The sequence below is a fragment of the Passer montanus genome, unplaced genomic scaffold (assembly GCF_014805655.1).
Source record: "Passer montanus isolate IOZ18808 unplaced genomic scaffold, ASM1480565v1 scaffold180, whole genome shotgun sequence".
NCBI lineage: Eukaryota > Metazoa > Chordata > Aves > Passeriformes > Passeridae > Passer > Passer montanus.
The window spans coordinates 190,854-216,610 of record NW_024365382.1 but is presented as its reverse complement, the minus strand read 5'-3'; the positions used below and the strand labels follow the sequence as shown (position 1 = coordinate 216,610).

At 39.3% G+C, this 25,757-nt stretch overlaps 1 protein-coding gene across 1 annotated transcript; it reads right to left on the bottom strand.

Annotated features, from left to right (window-relative positions):
* GABPA (GA binding protein transcription factor subunit alpha) lies at positions 1–25,648 on the bottom strand. The gene is made up of 10 exons (XM_039705632.1): positions 25,405–25,648; positions 22,071–22,171; positions 19,061–19,205; positions 18,116–18,200; positions 14,593–14,838; positions 10,472–10,666; positions 9,673–9,729; positions 8,491–8,631; positions 7,010–7,202; positions 1–4,576 (listed from the first exon to the last, which is right to left on the bottom strand). The coding sequence occupies exons 2-10, from the start codon at positions 22,145–22,147 to the stop codon at positions 4,348–4,350; spliced, it is 1,368 nt and encodes a 455-aa protein (XP_039561566.1). The 5' UTR covers positions 22,148–22,171; positions 25,405–25,648; the 3' UTR covers positions 1–4,347.
* Between the last annotated feature and the right edge of the window lie 109 nt (positions 25,649–25,757).

The window sequence follows — 25,757 nt, the reverse complement described above, 5'->3', positions numbered from 1 at the left end:
TTTTAAACTGACTTAATTTTTATTAAGTAGCTGCACAAGTTGCTTAAAACTACAATCAGTTACTTCTTTGGATTCTTTTTGTCCCATCACAGCTGGTTAGTGACACAATACCTACAAAAAGAAGTTACATGGACATTGTGTGCCACAAACACAACAACTGATTCTTCTGTCTTTCCAAAGTAAATGAGATCTGTTCTGTGGCTTCCAGACCCATCTTCTGATACAACTGCCACTAGAAGTATTTAATTTTGTTTTCAAAAGTCCAGTTTCACAAGTAAAAGGTAATTTTAATTAAAATCAGACCTCTGCAATATCAGACAATATTTGTTTCTCCCTTTTCAGCATTTTTTAACCTTCATTTCAAGTTATTAATGGGTAAGATGTCAATACTCTAAAATTGCAAGATGTTAAAATTTCAGTTTGGTGCATGATTAGATTCTGTGGGCTCCAATCATGAAATAATGAGGCAAAATGTAATGGAGCAATAATATATCTAATGCACAGGCTTCCATGCTACAACCCTCAAAACCAGTCAATCATTAATTACTTTCCTTTAATTAATTTCTTGTTTAGCATCATTCATATTAAGAATTACTTTTCCAAAGGAAAAAAATGAAACAGTATCAACCCAAATATATTTTAACAGCCCTGACACAGCAATATTAAATCCACAACCTTTAAGAATATGTATGACCTTCAAGAACAAGACTCCCCAGTCCAGTCAGTAAAAATATTCCCCACCAACCTGTGTTCATGGACCATATAACAGTTTCTTGATCAGGCAGTAGAGTCCCACGTCAGCTTATCTTGATTAAGAAAGACATTGTAAGCTGTTAATTGTAATTCCGTACATTGTTTCAATAACAATTTCTGTATGATAGGAATCCCAAAAGAAACTCACACTGGATAAATATACTAATAGCTATAAACCCAAATAATAGGTCCTCCATCAGTATGATACTGGAGTAAGTGAACTTTAAAATCATAGATTAATTTTGGTTGGAAAAGACTTCTAAGATCATCAGGTCCAACAAGTTACTGAAATGTCTAAAAAACAGTATTTTCCATCAATTACATGTTGTTGCTGCTAAGCTAAACATAAACATTTTAAAATAAAGTGATGTGGTAGGTGTAAAGATGACAAAATATTTCAGTCTTGAATTTGGCAGTCCAGAAGTATAATGAGAATATTATTAAATTGTGTCTCAGTAGAAATAAAGTAAGAGCAGTACAATCAGAATTTTATCTTGTTTTTAACATGGACAGTACTAGCAGTTTTGTTAGCAGAGCCACATGAAGTAAATGGGGCCATCTGCAGGAATGAAAAAGTCCAAAATTTACAGGTCAACATGAACCCTTCTGATTTAAACACTGATAAAAGCATAAACAGAATAATTTCACAGGGTTCCATTCTGTCCTGCTACTGAGTTTTCACCATTTGTTTCATCTAAGCACCATTCTGAGATTTACCATTAAGATGTTAAAGGAAGCTGCAACAGAAATAAAGGACACTGAGTTACAGATTAAAAGTAGAAACACATAGGCAAATACTGAGTCAAAGAAGATGCATCTTTAGAATGTAAGCTGAGTTTGCCTTCTTTCAGTACTGAGTTTCTGACTTTAAGAGAAAAGAGAATAAAGGGCAGGTATGCATCTTTGAACTGCTTGTCCCTGAAAGACATTACAAATGTCTGAAAAATTAAGAAGGCAAATTAGCTGTATAACATTTTTATTTTACTATATTGACATTTTATCCACAAATACTTTATCTGAGTAAAAATAGAAAATAATTGTTTCATGGAAAATTACAAAAAAAGAAAAGCAAAACACAAAAGAAATTTGTAATAATTAGCAGAGTATAAGTGTCTTTATTTAAAGAGTAAAAAGTATGCAAAACCCTTTCTGTTTTACAAAAATTGGGAATATTCTATGTTTTCCTTCTGGCAGCAACATTAAATCCTTTGACAATATATTCTACATCTTTTGTTTTACTGAAGACATCAAGTTAGTCACAGATTTCTCCCTCAACTACAGACAGTGTGATAATTTTATACCACTTGAAAGGCTCTTTTTTTACTAATTGGAACATGGTGGAAAAGCAGATGGAGCCACAACAAAGAACCCCAGGGACCATTACTCCTACTGAAAGGCTGCAGAGCAACAACAGGATGTAATCACAAAGGATGGGAGCAGAAGTTTTCCCCACTGGCCTTACCATGTAACAAGAAGAGGCAGGGGGATGAAATACTGACACTACTTTTCAGTTTTGCTGTGTGTTTACCCACAGTCCAGTTTGATACAGAAAGCTGGTATTTTAAGCTTCTTTCCTTTTTATCCTGTATTTTAACTAAAAAGGCTTCTCAAGAACTCTGCTAACTAGAACTAGTGACTTGTACTGGACTTGTGTTTAGTCACGGAATGTTGTTACAAGCAGAGCTGCTGCCCTCAAACATCAGCTTCACATAATTCTTGGTAAAGCAAACCTGCATCTCCTGCACAAGACACCTCCAACACTTGACATCAACTCTAACAGCAAGAAAAGGGGTGATGTTGACCTTTCATGACAGATACATTTACATTTTTTGCTCAGGGCTTACAATTTTTTTAAAAAGCAAAATGATATCAGCATGCTCAGCAGATGGAGTGCTGTAAGAACTCAAGGATGAAAACAAAAGTAAGAGCTACTGAAAGAATCCAGCAAAAAAACTTTGATTTTATAATAATGTCGATGAAAAAACACAAGTTAGAACTATATGCAAACCTTCTAGTCAAGCAAAAACTATCTGCAGATGAGCATCCACCTACAAAAAACCCTTGTCTTCAACACATCTTTAGGATACAAACAAGTTTTTGTATTCTCTGCCTTCTGCCTGCAAGTGTAACCATTTCTGCTTGGCTCAAGAGCAGCAAGCCAGTGCTCTCACTGCTCAGCACAAACACACTTTGTTCAGAATCTCACTGTTCAAGGACTTCAGATTTAAGGTTTAAGAATAGCTCGATCCCTAACAGAGTTAAAGGTCTTCCATTGTAATTATTAAGTGTAACCAGAGGGGGTTTAATTTATAAAAAGTTGGTGAACATCAATGCTGACATAGTAATTATGCTGTTTATTAGCAGGAAGAGGCAAAAGCAACCCCCAATTCATACTGTTCTCAGACATCAAAAGAAGCAGTCTAACAGATGTCAGTATGGAAACTCAAAAGCTGAAGCTGACTTTTTACTGCATGTGTAAGTTTGCAAGAAGCACCGAGTAGCTCAGAATTCAGGATACGTCCCAACTATTTCTGACTCATCATCCAGACTTCAAATTGCACCCAGCTCTGGAGCATGCATTTGGCTTAAGTAGCTTTAAAAATATCACTTGAAGTTCAAAGAGAATTTAATTTTAAATAAAAAGTACCTCTTTGTAGTTAATATACGTTAGACTGTACAATGATTGGGAAATTAAACCACAGTTCTCTGTAAAACTATTTTCAATTTGCTTTCTGTTCCTAACCAGGGACTACTGACTGTGATTAACTTAAGTCTTTGGATACTAAGGTTGACTACCATGCAGGTATAAGCACCTTGCAGAACACAGCATTAATACTCCCCACGAAAACAATCTACTCTTTGGGTGAGGGCTGTTTTTTCAAGTTTTTGAATTACCTGATGGGGAATGGCATGAGGGGAAGTAGTTCACCTTTGCTTTCTGAGAAATGGCCAATATCAAGTATGTATTCCAAAACAGGTATTTGCCCTCATATATTATGTGCATGCTACAATGAAATACTCATAATTGGCTTTTCACCTAAGCCATATCTAAACCTGGATCTTCTTTTTCAGCACTGATCTCCAGTTAAGTCTCAACTTAAGTTTCCTTTGCTTTTAAACACAGAAACTATTTTAAGAACTTGATGCTTTGTAACATTTAACATGTCTTTCAGCTCCACTTGATTAACAGAATAACGAATATATTGTAAACTTTGAAAGCATCAAATGCCATTTGGTAGTTCAGCAGAGAACAAAAGACTGGAAAAGGCTGCATTCACAGAACTGATCAGCCTGGGGACTACAGAGACTTAATTTTTGTTAAAAGTGTTGCAGAAATTACTTTGCACAGCTGTGGTCACGGGCTCCACCTCTCACTAGCTGCAGAAGTTGGGGTGATCCCTTAACTTACATTAAAATATATGCTGTTAAAAGATCCAAATTTATGCACATCTGAGTTCTTTATAGAAATTCATGCTCTATATTGTACAATCAAGAAACAAAAGACGTTTCCAATTCTGATCAAGGTAAGAGCTTGATCCAACTGCTCTGGTTATAGAGGAAAGGCCTCAGGTTCCCACTTACAGGTCCCAGTGCTCAATTATCTTTCTCTGCTTGCAGGGATGCTGTAGCCAGTGCCACTGCTGTAACTGGCTGTGCAATGCCATGGAGCTGCATCTTGGCCAGCTTCTTCTGCTCGCACTCCGTGACCAAGCGGTTCAGCTCTGCCGCGCTGTACCCAATCAGAGTCTTCAGGTCACACACAAATTTGTACACAAACCTCTTGCCTTGCACCTTGCAGATCATGTCTCCATCATAGTAATACCTGCAAAATAGAAATCAGCAAGAGACTTTTAGCATCTGTAATTTTCATACGCATCCATTACTTACTTAGGGTCACCAGAGGCTAAAATATTACTCTTTTTCTCATGGAGATTCTCATAATTTCATATTCCAAGATACTGCTTATATGAGAAAAGGGAAGTGTTGAAAACTGCCTCTGCACCTTGGTATATTAAGGAGAAATAAAACACAGTAATTATTTTACAGGCTACTGGAAGCACCAGTTCAGAAATAAGTCCTAGAGCAGTTTAAGAACAGCTTGGCAGGGAAGATGTCTTATATATAGTGCTTTGCTTTAATAACAAAATACTGTCTTTCTCCTGATTATGGTCCTTTGCTTTTCTTTTCTGAAGAAAAAAATTAATGCCAGAAACAGGTTGAAAAATTACCAAGCAGTTTGTATTATATGAAAGCAGCTATTCTCTCCATACTGTCTTCAAAGATGGAAATAAAACTATAAAGGCATAGGTTGGATTAGTTTTTTTTTGTTGTTTTCTTTGTTTTTTGTTGGGTTGGGGTTATTTTGTTATACAAGGCATACGCTGTCAAAACAACAGCAAATGAAAGCACTTTGATGAATGTGAATTCTGTAATTCTGTGACTAAAATATAAATGTGAAACCTTTCTAATAGTAATTTATGCAAACTGGTGTTTAATATCCCACTGATAAGAACATTATTCCAAAGTTCTTCAGCTGCCTTTGGGATCTTCTGTGGAGCTTGTTGATGAAACCCAAAACCATCAGCATGGTTTACATAATTCTTATGTATCAGAAGGTTTTCACATACGCCTTTGGTACACAGACTCACAGATACACAAGCTGGAAACATGGGAATGGCATTGGAACAATACAGGCTGGGGAAGAGCTGTACTGGAAAGGTCCTGCTTTGGGCAGATTAGACCAGAAACTTCCTCCAGCCCTCCAACCCAAGAGAGTCTGTGATTCTATGAAAACAATTAACATTCTCATTAATATACAAATAATGCAAGACCAGACTAAAGATCCATCTAGAACAGGAATAGACTCCAAGAGACTGAAACAAGACTCCAAGAGACCTAAGGAAAAGCATGAGAGTAAGCATCTACCAATGCTCCTCCTCGCTTTTAGTGACCTGAGGCTCAGGAACTCTCGTAAGTTGCATCCTTCAAAACCTAATATTGTTCAAAATATTTGCTTTTCATTATTTTTTCCTCTAGTCTGTCAAACACAGACAAAAAATAATTCTGGCACCCACAGTACTGTGCCTAAAGAAGTTCTAAGACAAACAAAAGGGTATAGTTTAGCTGTGTATCTCACGTCTGTCAAATGCGAATTAAACACTCCCTATAAAGGGTAAAGAAAGCCAGGATATGATACTTTACCATCATTTCTTACAGAGGTATTTTCAAATAGAAGTTGATATTTTTATATAATGCTAGAGGAGTTTACTTCAAAAAAAAAAAAAACCAATCAAGCAAACAACAAATATCGAAAAGTGAAAATGCTACTAAGTAAAACACAGACCTCAGTCAAAACGCAACTTCACTCATGCCAAAAGAATTTCTAAACCTGCCTGAATAATTTGCAGGATTAGGCAAAAAACATCTTTCTTGAAAACAAATCAAGAGAAATACATCTAACAATATCAGAATAAGAAATCAGAAGTTCACTCTCAACGACTTCAAAGAATGTGGATGAAATTCTCAAATTATTCCAGAGACTAAAATAGTCAGGGAAAAGTAGTTTAAAATTCAGGTACTTGCACTTTTTCCCCTCCTCAAGTACCTCACCCAAAGTGAATCAATAATACAAGCCCCTTTTATCAACGTCAAACTAAAAATCTCAATGAAATGAAGATACTGAAACACTTTCATTTCTTCAGATCACTGTGATGTTGGAATTGCAACTGTTGGAACACGGCTGTCAACTGTATTTTTCAATTTAAGATCCACACAATAAGAACAATGACATGAAACAATGAATATTTGAAATTAGAAAAGGTTTTTACATACAGAAAATTACTAACAATTACAGAGAAGTATCTGCTTTGATCCATAACAAGAGCAAGGAGAACACGTACAGTAGAACATAAAAAGAAGTTAATAGTTCACATATTTTCTTATCTTTCATCAATAATCAAAATTGTTTGGCATGCTACTAAAAGCATAAATATTGACGATAAATAAAAAACAGGTATATTTCTGGAAGCGAGTAACCCAAATTAATGATCTTGAAAAAAGAAAATCTATTTTCAAGAAGTTATTTTACTAGCTTCTTTAAAAATGAAAAAAACCCAACAAAACAAATGCAAAAGCCCAAGGACCAGCTTCAGAAGATTTGCCTTTAGTAAAAAGGCAAGTTTTGCATTATGTTAATTAAAAATGAGGTAGCCAAATGCAAGCAATTCAAACCCCATGAGTTCCTTAATTTTCTTACCTCAAAGCCCGACTAAGCTTCTCGTAGTTCATTGTGGGCTTGTTCTTGCGCTGTCCCCATTTCTGTGCAACCAGCTCAGGTTGATTCAATTTAAACTCTCCTTCATCACCAACCCAAGAAATACAGTCCCGAGCATCTTTGTCTGTCAGAAGTTCTAACAAAAACTGCCACAGCTGGATCTGGCCGTTGTTCCCTGTTCAAACAGGAATAACAAATTTCACTTCAACTTGTCCTTTTCATGTTCCGCTCATGGCTAAAAACTTGCAACCTCTTTGTCTGTCAGAAGTTCTAACAAAAACTGCCACAGCTGGATCTGGCCGTTGTTCCCTGTTCAAACAGGAATAAGAAATTTCACTTCAACTTGACCTTTTCATGTGGTCATGGCTAAAAACTTGCAACAAACATAATAAAGCAGACCAGCATAGACTATATGATGGAAGGAAAACTTTCACTTAATTAATCCCTTCTAATGATCCTTTCGCAAATATTTTCCTGCAAAGTCATCAGTACCCATTTTTATTAAAAAAATTATAAATACAGGAAAAAATTAATCAAGATTTCACATAAATCTTCCCCTAGAACTTAAAAAAAACAACTCCCCCAACATAATCATTTAGATTATGATTTAGATAATCATCTGTCTTTAAAACAGATTTATCAAGAGCTGTTAATTCCTCTTCACAGATACACACATACATGTGTAATAGCTGTTTTTTTAAAAAAAATTTGGTCTCAAATTTTCAACATGAAATACAAGAAACACAAAACAAACCCTCAAATTTCAGTTTATATCAATGTTGCATCTTTCACATCCAATCATTAAGATTTTTTTCTAACTCAAGTACCCACAGTAGAATTCCTAAATTCTCAATGAGATAAAGAGAACAGACCTGATGACTACAGAGAGAAACACACAGTATTCCTCACTAAACAAAGATGCTGGCAAGAATGTACAAATAACAGTAATTCCACAATTAAACTACAAATTTAGCGTGCAGTTTTCCAGACATGCATTCATTCAACTAAAAAAGAAATATGAAACTTTCTGAATTTTGAAGCTACCAGAGCGGGGAAAAACGGAGGAGGAGCACGACAGATAGTTCAAGTAGCAGCTAGGCCACATTTTACAACCTGGAGTTTATTTTCTTCCCTTTTTAAAAACAGAAAGAAGTTAAAAGGTCGAATAAATGCTATGCAGTGGTTTGAGAGGACAGATTGTTAAAGTGATGGGGAAATATATCCATTTTATTTGCTTCAGGATGGAAAAACAGCAGCATCATGTTGACATGGTGCCTGTGTGAGCTGACCAACCTGCCAGGGCTGCCTGTGCTTACCACAGATTTCTGTACCTATGACTCCCTTCACACAGACCTGTACAAACTTCACATTTGGAGCTACAAAGACACATCTCACCCAACAGCAGTTCAAATGAATGGGTCAGTGTTCAGTGCATTAGCATGTAAGAACAGTGGAGGCAATACCTGTTCTGTTCCCAGGAGAACTCCTATCTTCCCCGGAGATCCTCGGAGCTCTCTGTACTTTAGCTGCTTTTGCACTGCTGTTTATCACTTTGATGGTGGTTGGGGTAGCAGGCTGTACAGATGCTGGTATAATCTGCACAGCTGTAGAGCACAGAATGTTGCAGAACATCAACTATAAATTACTCGCACATAAATAGGCATATTTTATTATTACCTGTATTATCATAACATCTAAAAGCTTGTTTTATCCTTTGCTAAAAAGGCACATTGCATTAAGTCACAATGCTAAGTGTAATGTAAAGACCTTTTTACCTCTTATATGAAAATTGCAGTTTTAGACTCATTGCAGAAGTGTCACATTGCAGATAAAACACCAGTTTTAGTTTATCATCATGTGCATTACATGCTTCCACAAAAAGAACACAAACTCTCTCAAGCCCTTGTTTTATCTTCATGCTGTTCCCACATGATCTGCCCTGATGTCCTTTTCTCTAGTCACCAGAAAGCCTCCATACCTGACATTCAAATAGCAAACACCCTCTATTGCAATGGTGGAGGAGGATGCAGATGCCCCACTCAAGTTGGCTTTAACTAGACACAACCACAGGATGTAGTAAATAGTGTGTCTATTTAACATATAAGATACTTATAAATCATCTGAAAATTGGTTCATTTTAATAACTGATGACACTGCTTAGCTGAAAGAATGAGTTTCAAATAACTGGAAAGTTAGTTTAATGTATTATTTCTAATATTGGTTTCTAAGCAAGTCATCTCTTCCACAGGACCTTTCCGTTTTTGGAAGCACTTTTTTATTTTAAATTAATATTTAAATAGATCCATTCATTAATGCAATATATAACCTTAAGCCCTGAAACAACTAAAAACCTCAAATATGTATCCTAGACAGCTTATTTCAAGAAAGTAAAAAATCTACCATCCACAATGTAAGTTATAAACTTCCATAATTCAGGTCAAACACTACCTTTCAGCTAGTAAGAAAATATAGAGAAACTCAATGTCATGTTTTGAAGTTTAAAATATGTCCTCCTCCCTTTCCCTAGCAAAAATACTCTCTCAAGTGATTTTCTAAATGTCGTACTATCATACTTCTGAACCACAGTACAGTGCTAAACCTGCACACAGTGAATTGTGTGAATTAATGCCGACAGAAGTACTTACGCTGATCAATTGTAACAGTTGCTATTTCTCCAGAGTGTTCTTGGCTAGCCAACACATCTACAAATTGGAAAAAAAACCCAACAGGTTTATGTTTAACCCACAAATAATAAGTCACCTGAGGATCAAAAACTTTCTTATTTCATAGAGGAAAGAAATAACAATTTGGCATCCATTTGCAAGAGATATGTACAGTTCATGGTCTTATAAGTGGAGACATTTAACATCTGCCACTCATTTTTAGAATGGTGTTCATGGAAAATTTCCACTAGCTCCATCCCCAAAAACCTTCTGCTATATTATGTAAATGAATACACAATTAGTTATTAAGTCTGGCAAGTTACCTCCAAGCATGGTACGTCTGAAATGCACATATATTTATTATGTTACTGTATTAGGCACATACAATGCATCACTTAGCAGCTGTGCTGTGTACCATCTAAGGATTTCACTTCCTGTGCTTAAAAATCTCCACTTCAATATGACACAGAAATGTGCATTTAGTAACTCAAAATCAATATTTAATTATAGAACTAACAAATTCAGTGCATGCACAAACTTTGAAGCTTTATAAAAAACAAAGGTGGAATAATCATTCACTACATTCCACCAGTTATGAGGTTTGATAAAAGACAGGCAGTGTTTAGTATGCAGGCAATGTTTCATGGCAGCAGACATTCTCTTATCTTGTATTGATACCCTCCTTTTTACCATCAACATCAAGTAAAGGAAAAATGACTGCTCATAATTGGTTTCATAGTTCAAGAAAAAAAAGTCTAAATAAAAAACCAAACTGCCATACACTTTCGAAGAAGTTCCAGGTGGCTCCAGAGGATTTCTCCCCGTGGGACACGCTGGAAGAAATCTTCTTGGCTGAGGTTGCAGAGGTCCCGCCCAGGAATGCTGAGTGCATTGAGGTCGATGTCAGTCATGCTGAACTCCTTCATCACCCACACCACCCAGTGGAGCACCTGGTCTGTTGACCACTGAACTGGGTCTGGAAAAGATGGATGAAACTGCAAATCACCTCATCATACACTGCAAGGTTATTAAATAATAACTTCCATAAGAGTAAAAGCACAACATCAAGAAGCAGAGTTACTGAGACCAAATCTACCTGGAAAGTTGGTGACTGCACTTAAAATGGTGATGGATTGGTGTGGGTTGGTGGGGTGATGGAAAGGGTGAAAGAACAATTTTCTTTAGAGAAAGTTTTTACATCAGATCAATGCCTGACATATCTCAAACACACAAAAAAAGAATTTTCTTCTTCCAGTGGTCTTCAGCTTCAAGAAAAGAGTACCCCCTCTCACAGAATGACACTCTCCTTCAAAGATGTTGATCAGTTTGTGATTATGACAAAATACTACATTCTAAACTCATTCACATAATCTCAGTTTCTGCTGACAAAAACCACCACTGAGTATGTCTGGGATGGATTAATTTTCTTCCCAGAAGCCCCTATTGTTTTGTACTTTAGGCTGGTGACCAAGCCACTATAAATAACACTGAGATGTTTTGTCCACTGCTGAGCAGCATTTGCAGAGGCTACGAAGGTGTGGCTTAGCCCATCACAGAGAATGTAAACCACAAAACTAGCAAGAGAATTTTGAAGAGAACAATGGGCTTGAGTTGGCTGTAACCCATGTTCTCCTTCCTGGCCATTAGGAACACTTAACCTTGTGATGGTGAGTATATCATAGACACCTGTACCAGGAATCCTGTTGGGATAGGGATTGGGATTGTGCAATGTTCTGAAACTGCTGTATTCATTCAAGTATATCTTACCTCTGTGTTGGGTTTTAATGTACCTCGTATCACTCTGTTAAACCAGAATTCCCACGTAATATCAATGACTCTCAAATTAATCTGATATTCAATATTACACCCTCCACACATGGAATATCTAGAAGAACAGACTATCTTGTCAGGCTCTTGGACTCCAATGCAAGGCCTTCTCTGTTTCTCATCCAGCCACCCCAGTGAGTAAACAGGGGGTGCACACAAAACTGAGGAGGGACAGCTGACCTCAACTGACAAGGGCATATTCCACACTACAGGGAATACTGGGCAATAAAACTGAGGACCAGGTTTTTACAAGTATCCCTTGTAGTGTATTTGCGGGGTTCCCAGACGAAGGAAGGAAATGATGAATCTGACTCCATGTCCTTAGAAGGCTAATTTATTATTTTATGATCTATATTATATTAAAGAATACTAAACTAAACTATACTAAAGAATACAGAAAGGATACAGACAGAAGGCTAAAAGATACTAATGAAACTCGTGACTCTCCCTCCAGAATCCAACACAGCTTGACCTTGACTGGCCATTAAGTCAAAACAATTCACATGCATCCAATGAAATCACCTGTTGGATAAACAATTTCCAACCACATTCCAAAGCAGCAAAACACAGGAGAAGCAAATGAGATAATATTGTTTTCTTTTTTATCTGAGGCTTCTCATCTTCCCAGGAGATAAATCCTGGGTGAAGGGATTTTTCCAGGAAATATGACTACCACATCCTTGCATGGAGCCTATCTGAGCATTGGCCTACTGGAGGTGAGTGATTGCTTCTGCATGACCTTTTTAGCCAGACCATCAAGTTTTGGGATGTTAACATTGTATACAGACTATTAAAATATGCCAACAAATAAGAACAAGAAACTGAAGTAGGGACATCTACTTTTCACTGGAGCACAGTGATTACATATTTTCAAATTCTGATATACCAAGCAGATGTCACCTTGACAATTTTTTATTTTAAGATTTAAAACAAATAAAATTGAGCATTAAGAAAAATTAAGAAAGTTAAGATTTAGAGAAAGCAAAGTATCCTAAGTGTATAAACATTTATCTAGGAGCTACTATTTAATTTTGGCTAACAAAGAACAGCTACATGGTTTCATTTTTCACTAATGCTACCTAAAACAGAGCAATGTAATCCTGTGGCAAAAGGCACCACAACAAGGTTGATCTACCAAACATCAGCAGCAGTGAGCTTCCATCAAAAAGCTGCTGATTTGTTCTTATTGAGAGAACACAATCTGCAAGGAAACAAAAATCATTACTTTCTCTAACCACTTCTGTGGTTTCCAAGCTTTCTGCTGCTGTTTTCTGCATTTATTTCTCATAACAATTAATATTTTCCTCCCTTCTAGGTACCAAATATTTGGATTCTAATAGCAGAAAAATATTTATAATCTCTAATAAAATCTACCCAAAACATAACATAAAACAACATTTTAAAGACCTGCTAAATGCTAGTTTTCTATTTGCAGCAAACCAGAGAAGCCTGTAAGAATGAAAACAATGAACCCAACTTTTCTGGATGATTGTTTATTGACTACCCTTGACTCTTAACATCAACACAGCCTGTCTTCTGAAAAGATTCAATAAATAATTTTGGATTATAATGTAGAACTTAGGGGCACCTTATTTCAGCCCAAGTCCCTGTAATATCTCCTCACAAAACATTTTAAATGTTATTCTTTTTAGGAGTCTAATTTATCCCATTTTTTTGATACCAAGAAAACACTATTTTTTATAATCTATGGGTCTCTGTCATAATGAACTAATATGATTTTCCTGAAAAATCTGCACTTCTATGGCCCAAAAATCATTGAACTTTTGAAGCCACAGTTGTGGTTATACGGTTTTCTTAAAGCATCAACATTATTAAAGTTTATTAAAAATATTATTCAACAAAACAACATTGGTTTAAGTAATTTTATTCTAATAATAATGTGACAGCATGATGAAAAGCATTAGTCTGCTTCTGATAATCCCTCACTTTTTTTTTCAAACATTACACATTAAATCCCTGATTATCAACAGACATAACATGAGGAAAACTATTTCTGAAGTGCTTGCCAATGAGAAAACTAAAAAGCCATGAAAAAGCCTTTTCTTTAGTTATTTATCAAAAATATGCTCAAAATATCGGCAAGCTGCATGTCCTGCAAAGACAAAGACTTGACTGGAATTCTTAAATCCTTCCAAACTTCCTCCTAGCCAAATATATTCCAGTTTTACAGGTCTGCTCATGTAGAACAGCTTCCTGATATGTCTTGACAGTACATTTCTGCCAGTTCAGCTGGATCATCTCCCAAACATGATATAGGTCTACATCCCACAGCTCCAGTTCAATCTTAAACAGACATTCAGAGATGTTTTTTAAGCTAACATTAAAAGAGCAACCTGCTAAGTAACAACAACCTAAAGTAACAACATTAACTCAAAAAAATATGATAACCTAGATGAATATTTATTTTCAGTTCTGAATCATCTTCCTCCAGTATGAAGAAGTCCAGCACAGCTTCTCATACAAAATCTAATTTAACAGAATATTGATCATCCTCCAGACCATGAACAATTTGTTTCAGCAACTTTACAGGCAATGCCCCAATACCAGAGTCTGTTCAATTCCACATGCACCTGAAGAGCTTTATCACTAACACATGCATTTTTAAGGAGGGCAGGAAGAAAACTGCTTTCTAAAAACTGCATTGACAAGCTAAGTTTGGCACAAAAGCACTCATTTAAATGAAACTATTATGAGCATTCATTTTACTTTTCCTTGGTTTTTAGATTAGGTATTAGGAAAAAATTCTTCCCTGTGAGAGGGGTGAGGCCCTGGCACAGTGCCCAGAGAAGCTGTGGCTGCCCCATTCCTGGATGTGGTCAAGGCTAAGCTAGACAGTGCCTGGAGCAACCTCATCTAGTGGAAGTTGTCCTTGCCAATGGCAGGGGATTGGAACCTGATGGTCTTTAAGGTCCCTTCCAAGCCAAACCATTCCATGATTCTACAATTCCCTTATGCAGATTATTTGCACTGTACTAACCCATACCACAGGTTTCCTCCTCTGAGGTCCTTGAGCCCAGCCCCCAGCTGAGTGCACCCATAGCTGTGCATTAATACCGTAAGGTATCCCAAGGCGCTCCTGCTCCTTCCGGTAGCCTTCCAGTGCTGCAGCCCATCGTGTCACCTGCTCAGACGTTTCATCTGAAATTGTTGCAATATGTTTTGTTCCATCCAAGGTGATCACTTGAGCCTCCTCAACAAGGTGAGCTTCAGCCTCTGCATGATGAGCATCTGGATCAATCACAACCTCCACGGTCTCTACAGGCTTCACGATTTCCAGGATGTTCAACTTGGGCTCCATCCCTAGGCACGGAAACATAACAAAACTTAAAGATAGTAATGCAAATATGACAAAAACATTGTTTTAAAGCTTTCTGATTAGTAGGGCTACCAAAGTCAGGAAAGAAGGAGGACACAGGAGTGTCATCAAATTTATGTGAGTGTCCTAAATTAAAATTACATACTCTATTATAGAGCACGTACTTTGGTAAGGTGAATAACAAAGCTGTCCCTCCTTCTTCCCCCAGCTTCCTGTCTAATTTTACAGCTTCCTGTCTTATTTAAGTGATCTATTTCACAGATCTTGAACAGAATGGTCAGCATGTGAGCATAAAGTATTTTGGTCTGTAAGAAATAAACCATATAAAAAACCTCAAAACAAAGAAAAAGCAACCTCCAAAAGGACCCAGAACAAGTATCCACAGCTGAGTATATGAGCCATGTCAAATCATGGGGTATTGTTTTAAAGACGAGCAGTTCAAAGGCAAAAGTTCTCATTATCTATCTATAAAGTCATCCTCCTCTCTGGGAACAGAGGTCTGCTTCTTCTCCTGGGGGCAGAGGACCATTCTTCTCTCCTCTGTTTAAACTTCTCAAAGGATCACAGCTACTTTAACATCCGCTTACTTTAGCATGGAAGCCTTTGCTTGATATTGAATTGCACCCTTCATCTCGCCATGGTTTTCATGTGTTACAGGAAAACTCTTTTCTCCACAGCTTTACAAAAGTATTTCAGCTCCAAGACCAAGGCATCTCCTCATCCTCCCATCTGGGACTTGACTTCTTCTTTGCTGACCTTGGAGTCTTCATGTTGTTCCTTTACGGGCACCTCCTCATCCTCCCATCTGGGACTTGACTTCTTTGCTGACGTTGGTGTCATGTCACTCCTTTACATGCTTGCCTCTTGTTCCTTTGTCTCACTCAAGGGAGGACTGAAAGAGTTAACAGGGCCTGCAGATGGTCACTCAGTGCCAGAGGCGGGAACTGAGACTGGGCTGTGTCAGGATCAGCTACATGGCTGGTCTTTGATTTTCTCTGCATTCAATTCCAGCTGCAGGGCCACTCTGCAAAAGCTGCAGGGCTGCCCCTGGTCTCAGCCGCTTGATCTCGTGCAGTGGCTGAACTGTGGGGAGGGGACCTGGTGGCCCAGGCCCAGCCATGGCCCGGCCCTGCTTCAGCCAGTGCTCCGAAGCCTTCCCTGCCTTCCTGCCTGGCAGCTGCTGGGGCCCAGCCCAGGCAGGAAGGGGCTCAGTGAGCTCCCCAGACCCTCGGAGAGGGGCCTGGCCCACGGCAGAGTCTGCCTGGCCTGGCCCACGGCACTCCCTGCCCTGCCTGTTACCTCTTTGCAGACCAGAAGAGAAAGAGGAAGTTCCTGAACTTCTTTCCTCTTTAACATGTGTTTTTCACAGAGGTACGTCCAGCTTTCCAGTGGCTGGAAGCTTTGTATCACTTTTCTAAATGTCTCCCATGCAAAACCATGACAAACATGATGCTTGCCTCTTGTTCCTTTGTCTCACTCACGGGAGGACTGGAAGCACTGAAAGAGTTAACATCTTGCCGGGGCCTGCAGATGGTCACTCAGTGCCAGAGGCGGGAACTGAGACTGGGCTGTGTCAGGATCAGCTACATGGCTGGTCTTTGGTTTTCTCTGCATTCAATTCCAGCTGCAGGGCCACTCTGCAAAAGCTGCAGGGCTGCCCCTGGTCTCAGCCGCTTGATCTCGTGCAGTGGCTGAACTGTGGGGAGGGGACCTGGTGGCCCAGGCCCAGCCATGGCCCGGCCCTGCTTCAGCCAGTGCTCCGAAGCCTTCCCTGCCTTCCTGCCTGGCAGCTGCTGGGGCCCAGCCCAGGCAGGAAGGGGCTCAGTGAGCTCCCCAGACCCTCGGAGAGGGGCCTGGCCCACGGCAGAGTCTGCCTGGCCTGGCCCACGGCACTCCCTGCCCTGCCTGTTACCTCTTTGCAGACCAGAAGAGAAAGAGGAAGTTCCTGAACTTCTTTCCTCTTTAACATGTGTTTTTCACAGAGGTACGTCCAGCTTTCCAGTGGCTGGAAGCTTTGTATCACTTTTCTAAATGTCTCCCATGCAAAACCATGACAAACATGAAGATGATAGTAAAGATATTCATCACTCACATCCTTTTGAAAATGGAAGTCTGAGCACTGAATACCAGAAGTTACTGGGCATGAATTAAGAGCAGTTATTCCAGTTCCCTGAAGACTATTTTCATTCCATTTTATAAGTAGAAAGGTAGTATACTTCCCATTACCTATGGAGAACTAAGGACTCAACCTAGCACTGACACTCAGCATTAAATGCAAATTGTGTCTTACTGAATTATTAATACAAATATAAAAAAGTTATTAATACAAATATAAAAATGTTATTAACACAAATATTATTAATACAAAGGAGAAAAGTTATCTTCTGTTTCATCTATAATGAAGCCAAAAGTAAACAAAAAGTGCACCCCAATGTTGCTCATTTGCTTTGTGATGGAACTCAAAACAGATAACTAATCTACTCCTGTATGAACTTGTCTCTGTTTAAAAATACAGAAATAAACACCTGTAGCTGCTCCCACAGCCCAATATGTACATTGTCTATAAAGAGTGGTGGCTGTCTGGCTGTCCTTCCATTCAAGACATATGGAGGGGGCAAAGCAGAAAGCTAGGTTAAAAAGTAAAAAAATGAAGCTGCTAGTTCCTGAGTATTTGACAAGGGGAAATCCTGTCACATCAGATAATACAAATAAAAACTACAAATCCGTATCCAACTTAATGCTCCTCTTACACAATGGCTTATTCTGACTTCTCATCCAAAGAAAACAGACAATAGACAGTGATCATGGACCTTGATAAGGATTTTCAGTTAGCTACATTTACTTTCAAAACGTAATTGTTCCTAAAGCACACAAGCTTGCTCACCTCACAGGGATGAAACTGACACCTACCTACACAAAAATCTTTTGCCTGCATCGATATTTGGTCTGACATGAGTAACTATCAACCTTGAGGAAAACCTCATACTGTAACTGATACTACTTGACTGAAAGTTGTTTGGGTTCTGGATTTGTTTTTAATTTTGTTACTTATAAAAATGATATGAAATTCCATTAAAAAACATTTCAAATACCATTAGTGCATGACATTTATTTTAATTTTACTTCTTAGAACTACAGTACACAACGAAAAAGACATTCTGAAACTCTGTGACCATTCATTGATTTTCTCAATTTTACAGCTAGGAATAGGAGATTAGGTTTGCTCACAAGTATTTGTGCAGACAAATGTTAACTGCTTACCTTGCCTAGATATTACTTGTACACTGAGTTGCACTGTTCCATCTGTTTTCACTCCTTGATCAAAAAGGCTTCGATCTGGGTCCAGCTTGATAAAAGCATTAAAAATTTAAAAAATTAAAATATTAGTCTCATAGATACAATAAACTAACTTTCCTTTAAATTTTAGAAACATTGGGTGCCTGCAGCAAATTTTCTGAATAAGCATGCAAATATTTTTAGTACTGTCTAGACATAGTACATAACAGAAAAAAATTGATCGTATTTGAAACTTGCCACTATGTTCTGTTTAAGATATTTTTGCCTACAGGAACATTTTTTGACCTAAAAGAAGTAATGCAATAGGAGGAGGTACCTTCACTACCTGAAAATTATCTACAGTTCCTTCTCTGAGTTTTTAGCACCATCATCAAAATTCTTATCTTTATAACAATATTCTCCTGTTATTTCTGGAAAAGCCACAGATATCTGACTGCAACTTCAAATAAAACACAAACCAGTTACACTGTCCAACATGTGCCAATGCCTGTAAAAATGGGGGAGAATTTCTTGAGTCATGCTTTGCTACCTCTATACGTCAATAACACAGAAACCGTCTCATTTAGATCAAAAACAAGATTAGAATTAAGGAAGTTCTGGCAGCAACAAATGATGTGGGCTACCTCAGGAGAAAGTAGTATGGTCATTGCCCTCATTCTTCTTGCACTTGCAAGGTGGTTTCTTAACCTCACACCAGGAACTCCAAGAATATTTTTATTGTATTCACACTGAATTAGTGTGCATATATTAAAAGGTCTGATGATAATGAACCTGACATGAAATTAAACTCTTAACTGTAGTTAATATTCCACATGAAGCATGAATTCCACAGGCAATGGAAAAAAGGGAAAAAGTATGTAAAACACTTCTCTATTACAAAGTTAAATCTTTCATAACCTTTCAATTTACCTGGATATCTTGCAGACAAATCTCATGTGCATCCAAGGAACACTGCAGTCTGGGTTCCAGCAACTTCTTAAGGTTTCCAATGGGTTCACTGATGTCAATAGCCTGACTAACAAATTCTGCGGTGGTGTAGCTTTGCTCGACAATGCTTAAATAGCAAATTAATATAATAAATCATTACTTGCATGTTAATAGAGTAATATAGGAAACCTTAATAAAATTTGGAAGTAAACTAGATAAAAAGTAATACTGACTCTCAAATGTTAATATACTTAATAATACTTAATAGTACTTGCATGTAGAGTAAACTAATTTTATTTGCCTTGCCTGGACTGTATTTAAAATATATTCAAGTTAAAAGCAAGCACAGAAACACAGACAGGGAAAACAGAAGGAAAAAAATGCTCATACGTAGCAACTTTCCATGTCTTTTCACCCGTCAGTACAAGAATAATAAGCTTAACACATAATAGGGACAGCCAGAAGGAAGTACAGCAGCATAGAACCTTGAAAGAACTATGAGCCACATGACATGGTTGTATTGGCACAAGCATAAGGAAATGTCATTGTTATGGGACACGTTACAACAATGACCTTCCACACTCTCTTCATATACACAGAAGAAAACCAGAATGTACATAGACATAGTCTGTAAAGTCTGTTTAAGTGGTAAAAATACACAAGGAACTTAGAACAGTAAGAAACTAGTAAGTGGCTTTGAATCAGTTTGCCAGAATAGGTTCTTAAAGTGTAGTCAACCTGACCAGCCTCAGTTCTTTCTGCCTGTTGGAGACTGAAATGTTATGGTATATGCCTTAAACATCTTTATGAAGGAGTTTTGCCTATTATAGCAAAAGTAGCTAACAAGAACTGCACCCTGAATGGGCCTCCTCACTTGAGGCCCTCAACTGCAAGTTAACAGAGATAAGCTAAAGTGACCTAGGTCTGGGCTGGGGGAAAAGAATACATTCACAAGAGTGCAGTAAATGATACTCACTTCTAAAAATTTTAAAAGGTTTATTAAAACCTTATAAAAAATACAACAGAAGACTGAATAGAGAAAATAGTGCAGCGCCAGAAGCAAAGGATTCTTCCTACCACATGCTCATCTACACAATGAATGTTTTGCCTTTTAACCCTTTAGCCCCTCCCAAAGGTTTGTCCATGGACTCCTTTTTTGCTGTCCAGTGGTGGAGTTCACTTCTTTACATCTTCATTGGAAGTCAGGTGCTGCCACAGTAACAAGCCAACCTGCTCAAATGTCCTGACTACTCAGGTCACCCCGTGATAACAATGCAAGGGGGAGGTAAAACATAACTATAAAACTTCTCTTAACATACACATAACATTTTCCTTTTAATTGTGAGAGTCAACCATTGCATTACTTATTTATCACAAAAGGATTAAGCCCAGCACCTTTGGGGTGGAGGCCACAGCCCCAGGTTTTTCTGGTGCCAAGCTCCCACAGATCCCTACACCAAAGCAGGGAAGGAGGAGAGGGTTTGGGTGTGTGGCATGGCCTCTGGCCAGATGCAGTGAACACCCATCCTCCACTGGGCAGACTGGCCCAGCTGTGGGGCCTTCCACCCCTGGAAGGCCACATCTGTGTGAGGGACAACCATGTCAGGGACAACTGAGGGGGTGCCATAGCTCAACAAAGGCCCCCCACCAAAGGGGGCCCCACAGCCTGCACTGCACGTGGTGCAACAGATCTGCAGTCTTGCAAGGGACTGTGCCAAACCCACTGGGAGGTACCCGTGTGCTCCTACCTGCCCAAATGTTTATTAATCCATTGGATTCTACACTTTTCAGCAGGGACCCTCACTGTAAGAAGACCAGAGGGAGGGAAGCAGTGAGACGTCACTGGGGACCTTGGAAGGGCTGATGTGTTTCTACTTAATCTCTGTCACTCTCCATGACCCCGCCTCCCACCTCTATTTCTTTTTTTCTTTCTTTCTCTTTTCCTCTTTTAGTATTAAATAAAATACATCATTTTTTTTGATCTATCTAACCTAATTTGGTTTTAATGGTGCAACAGATCTGCAGTCTTGCAAGGGACTGTGCCAAACCTGCCAGGAGGTACCCGTGTGCTCCCACCTGCCCAAATGTTTATTAATCCATTGGATTCTACACTTTTCAGCAGGGACCCTCACTGTAAGAAGACCAGAGGGAGGGAAGCAGTGAGACGTCACTGGGGACCTTGGAAGGGCTGATGTATTTCTACTTAATCTCTGTCACTCTCCATGACCCCGCCTCCCACCTCTATTTCTTTTTTTCTTTCTTTCTCTTTTCCTCTTTTAGTATTAAATAAAATACATCATTTTTTTTGATCTTCAACATCTAACCTAATTTGGTTTTAATCAAGTTTTGGGTTATATTTCATACCTTTCTGTGTTTGATCTGTTTTAGTCACAGAGAATTAGTTTTCTTTACTCTTCTGTGCTTAGACCAGATTGCAGCACTATTCTACACATTAACTGACGCTCTGAGCTTCCAAACACAGTAGTGAAAATTAGAAGGGAAGCATTTGAAACTAAAAATCCAGGTTGAAGTAATTAAAACAGAGAGTATCCTACTTCAGTATGTATGGTTTCAATGGCCCTAACAATAGCATAGTAGATAGCAAGCATCATTTCTGCTGTTTAAAACAGATCATCCTGTACAAATCCCATATAACAGTAAAGCAAAGGACTGGAGATATAGAAAGGTCCATCTGAATTACAGAAGGATCCACTGAAGCTGAAAGGTTTGCAGCACACACACAGACATACTACTGCAAACATGAAAATAGGAAAAGTAAAGTACCAACAACATAGCAAGAGATAAGCGAAACAGTTTGGGATTTGGATAATTAAAGTTGAGGAACATGACAGCACTACAGTGATTTCCTAGAGTGGCTACATCTCAACTTCTGGAAAACTGCCATTTAATTAGACAGGAAACAAACAAAACCAAATTAGTCAATTAATTGCTGCCTAAGGATCCCAGAAAGCAAAGACAGTACATTACATACCTTTCTTCTGTGCATTCCTGTTTCTCAGTTCCATCAATCTCAATTTCTATCAGCTCCTCTGCCTCTCTCTTAGTCATGGCTGCAATGTCTTAAGAACAGAGCTATGAACAGAAAATAATTTTCTGTGTAAATCACAGACCAACAAGACTAGACAATATTTTGCATCCCATCACACATTTTTAAAAATCAAATACCAGAATAGCCTTTTAAAGCCAAAAAACAAATCCAAAAGCGAATACATGATTCACAAAATATATTACTATACCTGTTTTCAAATAAATGTTCTAGAAGCAAACATGGGACTATTAAGACATTTGCACAGAGCCCAAAGACTGATTCTGTTGGAGGCACCCAAATTTATAGATTTTTTTTGTTGCTGCTACAGGCCACCTACAGCAAAGCACATCTGAAAATCCAAACTACCTTCCTAGCATGGCTGAAAGATGCTTGTAAATTTAAGCAGCATTTTACATGAAATGCTGCAGGAGGCAGTTAGGGAGAAGATGCATGATTTCTTCACAGGCAAATAAAGTCAACCACAAAGTGTTTGTTGACTATCTCAACTTTCCACCCATGCCTCCCACAGGTGAAAAGCTGATGACACGAGCACAATGAATGCATCTTGTGAAGTCCCAAACTAAAGCAGGATGTTACTAATGAAATGAAGAGCTATTTTGTAATGACATTCTCACTAACACTGCAGATTTTCATGCCCTGTAGAACACTGGAATCTGTTGGGAACATAAGTGGGAAACAAAGAATTACAGCACTTGGTCTGTAAAAACATAGTTAGTCTGGTATTGCTGCTTTTCACTAACCAGCACATATACCATAACTATGAAATATATATGATAAAAACCAGGCCAAATTATATTAACAGTTTACAATAAATAACATAATGAATTCATAGCAAAAGAAGGAAGAATTAGAAGTACAGAGGAAGAAAAAAAAAAACCACTGGAGAAAAAGTAAAACATTATTACTATTTAAATATTCGAAACAGAAGAGATCACCAAGATTTCCATCCTGGAACCATCCTTTCCCAGGTACTACTTTATCACAAACCCAACTGTTAGCAAGAGTATCTCCTAAAGACAAGATAATAAGGATATGAATTAATCTTCAAAACTTCTCAGAAGCCATAGTACCAACTATGTTTTACAGCTGCTACGTAAACTGTCTAAAGAAATTCAAACTACTCATAATCTCCTTCAAAAACTATTTTAAAAGATCAGCTGTCAAGAAATGAATGGTTCCATGTGGTTCATTCTGTAAGAAACTACCAAGGTTAGGAAGTAAAAAACCACCTTACCAACATCTCACCACTAGAAGCAAACCCAGAACCTGTTTGCTGGCTGGGTGAAAATCTCCAAAGGGCCAATGTAGTGTCCACTGAACAGGGCCCCAGGAATCCAATTCCTGTATCATTTAATCTTGTGTATTATTTTCATGATAAATGGGACAGACTGAAACACAGCTTCTGAAGAATGCAGACAGGCTTAAGTATCACCCCCTTGATAGACTTCTGGCACAAATTATTCAATACAGCTAAATGCAGAGTGATGCAGAGTAAGAAAATATTACTGCCCACAGTAGCAGCACAGAATTAGTTAAGGCATTTAGAAGTCCCTGTGGATTGGACTCCAAAATAGTAACTGTTCCTTCCCTCTTCAAAGGCAGTTCATGGTTGAATCTCTCAGGCTTTGCTATATTTCCAGATCCCTGGAGGGGCAGGAAAGAGGAACCCAGGCACAAAAAGCAGGTGCACAAAGAGCAGGTACACAAAGAGGAAGAAAGATGGTTCTGCTGAGCACAGATACAAAGAAGGGAGATGAGTATACAGAATAACAGCATAACGTAAACACATAAAATCATTAAAGTGCATAGAAGCCTAAAGGGGAAAATTACTCAGTCTTCCCTATACTAGCATAAAGAGATTTCTTACAATATAAACATTTCACATGAGGTCTAGCAGTTTGTTCCTGCAGGATGATGCAGAGTTTGAACGTGAATACAGGTTCAGATGGGACTGAACTGCCTGCCCCTTCCCTGAAGGCTACTGAGAGACAAGAAGGCTTGAAGAGCCTGTCGTGCATGGAGGGTTCATGTGGCAGGAACACTTCAACAGCAGCATTTGTAAAAAGGAACATAAAACATGTGGTTGATTCCTGGAAGTTCAGCCTACTGACTTCTGCTTGTTTCTACTTTTTCCTTCAACCTAACAAGCCCTAAGACTTACCTGTTAGCCAAGAAGAAAGCTGATCTCCACTAACATACAAGAAGGCATCTGCCAACAGAGCCTTTTTCCCACGTGACAGCCCAGTGCTATTCCAGTATCTTTTACAGTAAGGAGAGTAGTCCCCCTGCTCTATCTCTTCCCTAGAACACAAGGAGTTAAGCAAGGAATGAGCCCACTGTGAAATGGGCACAAACTCTATGAGTAGAATTGTTTGCTATTCCATCAGGTAATCGTGAGATGGGGTCCAGTTCTGGAGCTCCTACACATAATCAGCTGACACTGAAGCCCAGTCACTGGCGTTATCTGTGCCCCAGAGAAGCTCTGGTGCGTGCAGCACATGGTTCCTACCCATCCACATTATCCAAATTATAGATACCAACACAAAGCAGGTCACAAAGCAGATAGCCTGTCCTTTACAGATCAGCTTTTATAACTCATGAGCCAGTTCAGTTTTACGATGGAGACAGAGGAGCACTGAATAGGGCAGGGGAAAATCACACCAGATTTGACGTGTTTAACTTTCCTATCAACAGCCTGAAGTGAGAAAATAAAGCCAAACTGGAAGCTGTGGCTGTGCACCACGTACCTGGCCAAAAATTAGGAAGCAAGCTATGCAAGATCGTGGGATCAATTAGCTTGGAAAAGACCTTCAAAATTATCACGACTGAGCACCATGTCAACTAGACCATGCCACTAAGTGCCACATCCAGTCTTTAACACTTCCAGGGATGGTGATTCCACCCCCTCCCTAGGCTGCATGTTCCAATGTCTAATCACCCCTCCAGTGAAGAAATTCCTCTTACTGTCCAACCTAAACCTCCGCTGGCACAGCTTAACACTCTTTATTTATTACTGGTTTGCGGAGGAGCAGAGCCCGAGCCCCACCTGGCTGCAGTCTCCTCTCTGGGGAGGGTGAACAGACAGAGGATCCTTCCCGGGCCTCCTTTTCCCCGAGGTGAGTCCCCCCAGCTCCTCCTCCCCAGCCCTGCGCTCCAGACCTTCTCCCAACTCCGTGCCTTTCTCTCGACGCCACCCCTGCCCCTCTAATGTCCTTCTCGGCGCAGAACTGCACACACCACTCGAGGGGCCTCTCACCGCTGCAAGGGGAGAGCCCCGAGACGCCACACATCCAGTCACGCTTCCAGCCAAGGTTTTTACGAGCGGGGATGAGTTTCCCCGCGGCGGGAGCACTCCCATTCCCGACCCCATGAGCCCTGCCCCGCCGCCGCCGCCTGCCCGCGGGCCCCGCTTCCCGCGGCGCCTCCATGGCGTTGTTTGAACCCGAAACGGAAATGGGGCCGCGGAGCCGCCGGGAGAGAAACGGAAACAAAACACGGGCCGGGCCGGGCCGCGCTCACCCGCCGCCGCCGCCACCGTCCGTCCGTCCGCTCGCCCGCCGCGCCGACACGTCCCGCCGTCCGTCCGCGCCCGGGATCTCGCCCAGCTCC

Coding starts and splice junctions, on each gene's coding strand:
- GABPA (XM_039705632.1), bottom strand. CDS start 22,147: ATGACTAAGAGAGAGGCAGAGGAGCTGATAGAAATTGAGATTGATGGA. Junction 14,839..18,115: donor ACAAGTAATATCTAGGCAAG/GTAAGCAGTTAA, acceptor TTCCGTGCCTAG/GGATGGAGCCCAAGTTGAAC. Junction 4,577..7,009: donor AAGCTTAGTCGGGCTTTGAG/GTAAGAAAATTA, acceptor TCTATTTTGCAG/GTATTACTATGATGGAGACA.